Here is a 6901-nt window from a genome sequence, read left to right on the forward strand (position 1 = left end):
TTGGCTGATTTCATATTTGATTGATTGCAGTCGAGCCAATCATATCAAGCTATGTGGAAATGAACCGGAACAGGAAATGGCAGCTTCTGGAAACCTGCAGTGCCTATTATACACTTGACAGTTAACTATGATTTTTGCATCTACTGTACCTGGTCTAAAGTGGGAACAAAGTCTTATTAATGTTAACAAATCCTTTATTATGCATTTATTAACAGTTAACTAGCCTGCATTTTGCATCTACCTGGTCTAAAGTGTGAACAATGCATTATTGAGGTTAATAAATACTTCATTAAAATATACATTTCCTGTTCCGGTAAATCCTCCCATAGCTTTGCATGATTGGCTCGGCTGCAATCAATCTAATGAACCAATGAAATCAGCCAATCAAATTAAAATGAATGAACAGGAAACAGGCAGAAAACAGGCAGAGACCCAGGACTACAGTTATGTACAGAGCCTAGAAAGGATTTATTAGCCTTAATAAGGCATTGTTCCCACTTTGGACCAGGTAGATGCCAAAAATACTAGTTAAAAGTTTAATAACTTCACAGTTAACTGCTAATAGAGGCATAATAAGCTAATGTTAACAACAAAACAACTTTGTAAAGGTTGAACAATGATATAATAGGTAAGTTAGTGACACTGAAATGTGAATGCTATTTTAAACAATTTAATTAATGTTTTAATTAGTCTATAAACTGTTAGCAAGTTTCATATAAGCTCTTATAAATGTCTTATAATCTAACAATAAACATGTTTACAATGATATTATAAAGACCGTTTTGTGTTCCTTTTGTGCCTATAAATGGAGATGTCTGTTTCTGTCCATTTATCAGCATGCCCATTTATGGGCATGCTGATAAATGGATATTGCTGATATGCCCATATAAGGAGATCTCTGTATATGTCAGTCCTTGTCTCTTTTATGCCCATATATGGAGATTCCTTGTCATCGGTATATGCCCATATATGGGCATGACCCTTTTGTGCCCATATATGGAGCTGACTCGTGGTTTATTTATGGTTATGTTGTCATAGTAACGTGGCCGTCAGAGAAAAAAATGAGTATGTTTGATCTCTGCTACCATAGCAACAGAACAGTGACTTTGTCAACATACTCTGTCCAATCAGCGTGCAGTTGTGACAAGAACGTGGTTGAATTTGGGTATATAAACGTGTCAGTTAGTTAGTATTCAGTCATTTGCTGAGTTTAGATTTTGGTCAGTGGTGCTGAATGTTGGAGACCTGGAGGACATTATTAAGGTAAGATACTCCAGAGAATCAAGATCCTAAACATGCAAAAGGGGTTGGAGAAGATGGAAACAGAGGGGGAAAAGGACATGATGAAGAATAATGAGATTAAGATAGAGAACAAGGTCTTCCTGAAAATGGAAAAGGGATTGGAGGAAGTAGTGGAAGCAGGAAAGAGTGGGAGGAAACACCAGTCTGTTCTTAAAACTCCCAAGGGAACAAGAGACTACATCCCCTCGCAGATGGCCATCAGAGAGAAGGTGCTAAACACCATTATTGGCTGTTTCAAACGTCACGGTGCTGAGACCATTGACACACCTGTATTTGAACTAAAAGAGACATTGACAGGCAAGTATGGCGAGGACGCTAAGCTGATATACGACCTCAAGGACCAAGGTGGAGAGCTGTTGTCTCTCAGATATGACCTCACTGTGCCCTTTGCCCGCTACCTGGCCATGTACAAAGTCACCAACATTAAGCGCTACCAAATAGGCAAGGTCTATCGCCGTGACAACCCAGGCCCGGGCCGCTACAGGGAATTCTACCAATGTGATTTTGACATTGCAGGAAAGTATGATAATATGATCCCCGATGCTGAATGCCTGAAGATCATCTACGAAATCCTCAGCGAGCTGGACCTGGGAGACTTCTGCATCAAGGTCAATGACAGACGTATTCTGGAGGGAATGTTTGACATGTGCGGTGTTCCGAAAGACAAGTTTTGCACCATCTGTTCGTCAGTAGACAAAATGGACAAAATGTCTTGGCCAGACGTTAAAAATGAGATAATGGAGAAGGGCGTATCGGAGGAGGTGGCTGAGCAGATATATGTGCAAATGAAGAAGGGTGGTATCGACCTAGTAGAGCTCCTGCTTAAAGACACGAAGATGTGTGAGAACGACCAGATTTGTGCTGGCCTCACCGACATGAAGGAGCTCTTCAACTACCTGCAGATCTTCCAGGTCACAGACAAGGTGCTGTTTGATCTCAGCCTAGCCAGAGGTCTGGACTACTACACAGGTGTAATTTATGAGGCTGTGTTGATCCAGGCGGGTGCGGTGGCCCAAGAGATTACCGCGAGCATGGGCAGTGTGGCTGGAGGTGGACGGTATGACAACCTGGTGGACAGGATTTCCCCCAAGGATAGGAAGGTGCCGTGTGTCGGGGTCAGCATTGGCATGGAGAGGATCTTCTCTATCATTGAGGCCAAGGGTAACAACGTGCGTACCACAGAGGTGCAGGTCATGGTGGTCTCAGCACAGAAGAACTTACTAGAGGAGAGACTCCGACTGACGGCCGAGCTCTGGACTGCTGGCATCAAGGCAGAGACAGAGTACAAAAGGAACCCCAAATACCTGAACCAGGTGCAGTACTGTGTGCGCTCAGAAATCCCCCTGGTAGCCATCCTGGGAGAACAGGAACTGAAAGACGGAGTGGTCAAACTCTGCACTGTTGTCACCAAAGAGGAGGCAGAGGCTTGTGGATCAAAAGGTAATCTAATAAAAGAGGCTTATGTATCAAGAGGTGATTTAATAAAAGAGATCAGGAGAAGGACCTCAGAGGCCTGTTCATTCTGCTCTACCCAGCAAAAAAGCATACAAAATTAAATGACTAATGTAAGTAAGACCACACCGACTGATTAATCCATGATTCTGGGCATTATTTCTGTACTGTCCATCTCACATGAGGTGAGACAGTTGAGAATTCTCAGCCTCCTGGTCTAACTTTTCAAACTTGAAGTCCTTTAAGTAGAGGCTGTTTTCAAAGTTGTGTGATAGAAACGTAATATGTAATAACTACTGACTAAAGGTGATTTTTTTTTTGGGAGTGGTTCCCAGATATACAATATATATAATATGGCAATTTATTGCTAACAAGCACCGTGGAAGGCTTTTGGACCAGAAGATGGCAGACTTGCCAGAGGAGAGAGTGTTGCCTGATAAAGATCCTGATAAAGTTCATTTTTATAGATATGGAGTTGACTATTTTGGCCCCATTGAAGCTTAAAGTCATAAAAGAGATGGAGTGCTTTGTACCTGTCTGACCAGTCAGATGCACTTGGATGCGAAAAAAATAAAAAGGAAAACAGGAGGGCCCCATTTTCTTAACCACTTATACTTCTTTGTGTGACAAATAGAAAAAATATCAGATCTCATTGTGAACTTGTTATTTTTCAATACAAATTTGGGCCAAATAGGGATGTGGTAAATGTTTTAGTTAAATTGTATTACCAAACATAATGACATATCACACAGTCTGCATGCATTTCCCCAAAGGAAATGCATGTATTTAATTCAGTCTGACCAGAAGCAGGGATAAAACATCCCCACCGGTAATCAAAATGACAGCGGTCACTGTCAACATTTCACACTAAACATTAACTTGGTTCTGCATATAGTTGATAAGAACTACATTGAAATCAATTATCAGCATGTCAGTGATTTTGTAGTGTTATTACAACTGCCTCTTACCGCCTTTAACTCCCAGTGTACAACAGAGGGAGCCAGAGGTTAAGAGAAGAGAAATGACTCAGGGTCAGGGTAGAAGACAGGGTTAAGCAATTAAGCAATTAAAAAAGGGATTGGCTTTCATCCCCTCTTTTTTTTAAAACATTTTTGGTGTTATTGCCAGACCCAAGGGGTCGGGCTTACATGAGGCTTTGTACCTGTTTCGTCCATACATGGGCAGGGGCCATTTGTCCTCCGGCCCCAGCCAAAAAAAAGTGTTACATACTAGGACTTCATTCTGGGTCTGGCAGAACCAGGTCTCCTGGTCTTGTTTTTATGTTATGTTGATGAATTGAATATATAGGACCTCAATGGAAACAATTCCACTTGGACCTTTTTGTGTAAATCCTTTTAGACCAAGTGTATGACTGTTCTCTGTATGACTGTACTCGTGTATGACTGTACTCGTGCTGTTTGCATTTCTGTTTAATAAAATAATCAATCAATCAATCAATCAATCAATCAATCAAAGCACAGGTTAGCAAGAGGGAGTGTGTGTGTGTGTGTGTGTGTGTGTGTGTGTGTGTGTGTGTGTGTGTGTGTGTGTGTGCGTGCATGCGTGCGTGCGTGCGTTTGTATTACTATACTTGAAAAATGTCTGGTATAGCATATATATCTAGTATATTTATGAGAATAGATTGTCCTGATCCTCATAAGGAAAATTGTTGTTTTATGGTTAAAAAGATTTTGAGAGATATGTTTACGGTTAGAAAAATATTCAGGTTGGGGTTAGGCTTATGATTAGACATTTAGAAGTTAGGTTTAGGGGTTGGAATTAGAGTAAAACATGATTTATACATAGTTACGCAACTATGTGTGTCAGTGTCATACACCGGAAAACTGCCGATCTACAAGCTCACAGAGCTGGGCTTGTAGATCTGCTTCAGGCTTATGGTTAAAAATGGCATTTGAAAAAAGAATGTCATTCACAAAATCCCTGTCTCAAAATGCTGATGTCTATTAGTTTAGTAATACCTGTGTGTGTGCGTGCGTGTGTGTGTGTGCGTGTGTGTGTGCGTGCGTGCGTGCGTGCGTGCGCAACACATTTCTTGTGCATGCTGCCAGTAGGCCAAGGAAGCACCCCCACACGTGTTGTGTTCAAGTTTTATATATTTTTTGAAATATTTAACTTTAATTTAAAATAATGGTAGTGAATGGGGTTCAGATTGAGTAGAAACCTTGCCCAAATTTGGAGTAATACGTCATGGATGACTGACATGTCTATGTATATACAATATTAATTAGATGGCGGATGTCACATACTGGTAACATGACATCCAAGATCCCCATAGGAGTTATTGGACTCCGGTCTTGTTGCTTCACGAACACTTTTAATTTGATCCCTAATAAAATCACTGACTGGGAAAAAATGTGCTTGGCCCCTAGTTACACCTATACTGCATGAACAAGAAAATGTAAATACTGGAAATTGTCAGAAAGTATAACATCTCAAATGAATATCTGGGTAATCCATTGATTATTCATGCAAATATATAGGTCAAGACTGGCATCAATAATAAATACTGCATACATCTGCTGTAAGCTTTATGTATACTTTATGTAGATACATTAATGTACAACATGACCAATAGCTTTTACAGAGAATATAAAAGTTAATGTAGCTATAACCCATATAAGGGCAATAGAAGGTAATATTTTACCCTAACGTTAAGGGTCTTCACTTTTATTTTACAATCAAATAGAAAACTACTGGTTTAGACCTTATCAGTCAGAGATATAACTTCCGACATCAGTGAAACTTTAACCATTATTATCATCAACATTTCTATTATTACCAACATTATATTCATCATCCTCGACATTGTGGCCATCGTTGACATTTCAACATCATTATCATCATCAACATTGATATTATTACCATCATCAGAAATAAATAAAATATTATTTTATGATTATCACAGTTATTGCCTCCATACCAACAATGTCATCATCATCATCATCATCATCATCATCATCATCATCATAATCACATCATCATCATCATCATCATCATCACCACCATCACAACTACCACCATAATCATTGTCATCATTACCATCATCAATTTCAATATGAATATGTTTAAGGCTTTTGTAAAGAAGACCCCAAACTTGAACTTGAATGAAAGGTTCTGCCAGTAGGCTAAAACATAATGACATAATATGTATACAACAACAAAAGGGGAACAGAAAACCTATACATTATATACACATACATAACTTAAGCATACAGTATATCGTTTAACATCTTACGGGTAGTGATAAATCATTTCACAAATGAAAATAAATACAAAATGTCGGTTATATCTTTTTTTTTCTTTCTTTTTTAAAGAGGAACACAAAAAGCAAGCAAGGATCTTTAGTTTTACAAACAAAATGCATACAGAATCACATCGATACTCACTGACAGTCCAACATTTTTGGACCATGAGAGAAAAAACAAAAGCTTAATCTGACTGGTACCCTAATGGATAATTGCATAGGCATAAATCAAGCCTGCTCCTCAAAAAAATGTCAATACCTTTTCTACTCAATGGGCTTTTTTGAGTTAAAAAGTAGGCTCCATATAAGCCTACGCAACAGGACCATACACACTAACTAAAATAAAAGTATTTCAATATTCTGTGGTCCACACAAATATATGATATCAGTCCAGCTGACTCAAGACTGTAACGCTGTGTCTAGAGCTAAATTCAACCTAAATCTAACCTAGCACTGATCTCTGAGGTTTTCTGAGCAGAGCTCCTGTAATGGCACCTGGGGAGACGAACGCAGCACCAGAGAGACATGACGACATAGTCCAGGTGAGGTTCCACCGCAATGTTCACAGTCCTGACTCTCCTTCTACTCACTTCCTCGCTGTCTCACTCTTTCCTGCGTTCCCTGACATCATGCATCGCTCTGCTGTTCATCATCTCCTGACAGGAAACGGTTTAGCCCTCTGTAAGCGATTCGAGCATGAACATCTTGAACTCTTGAGTTTAAAGTACAACATAAAGCACAGTGAGGTGCATACGCACACGCGCACACACGCACACACACACACACACACACACACACACACACACACACACACACACACACACACACACACACACACACACACACACACACACACACACACACACACACACACACACACAC

The 6901-nt window shown here is 39.9% G+C and overlaps 2 protein-coding genes across 2 annotated transcripts in view; one reads left to right on the plus strand and one right to left on the minus strand.

The window, feature by feature from the left end:
- Positions 1-1478: 1478 nt before the first annotated feature.
- LOC308099561 (histidine--tRNA ligase, cytoplasmic-like) lies at positions 1479-3779 on the plus strand (the record flags this gene model as incomplete). The annotated part of the gene is made up of 2 exons (XM_080448298.1): positions 1479-2742; positions 3739-3779. The coding sequence occupies exons 1-2, from the start codon at positions 1494-1496 to the stop codon at positions 3777-3779; spliced, it is 1290 nt and encodes a 429-aa protein (XP_080304424.1). The 5' UTR covers positions 1479-1493.
- A 1518-nt stretch (positions 3780-5297) lies between these two features.
- Positions 5298-6901, minus strand: part of LOC308099324 (cytohesin-3-like) — a 17748-nt gene continuing 16144 nt past the window's right edge. Inside the window, exon 9 of the mRNA XM_080448052.1 lies at positions 5298-6901. This exon is cut by the window's right edge and continues 1124 nt beyond it. The gene's annotated coding sequence lies outside the window, so the exon portion shown is untranslated.

This window comes from Gymnoscopelus braueri (genome assembly GCF_963280865.1).
Source record: "Gymnoscopelus braueri genome assembly, chromosome: 13".
NCBI lineage: Eukaryota > Metazoa > Chordata > Actinopteri > Myctophiformes > Myctophidae > Gymnoscopelus > Gymnoscopelus braueri.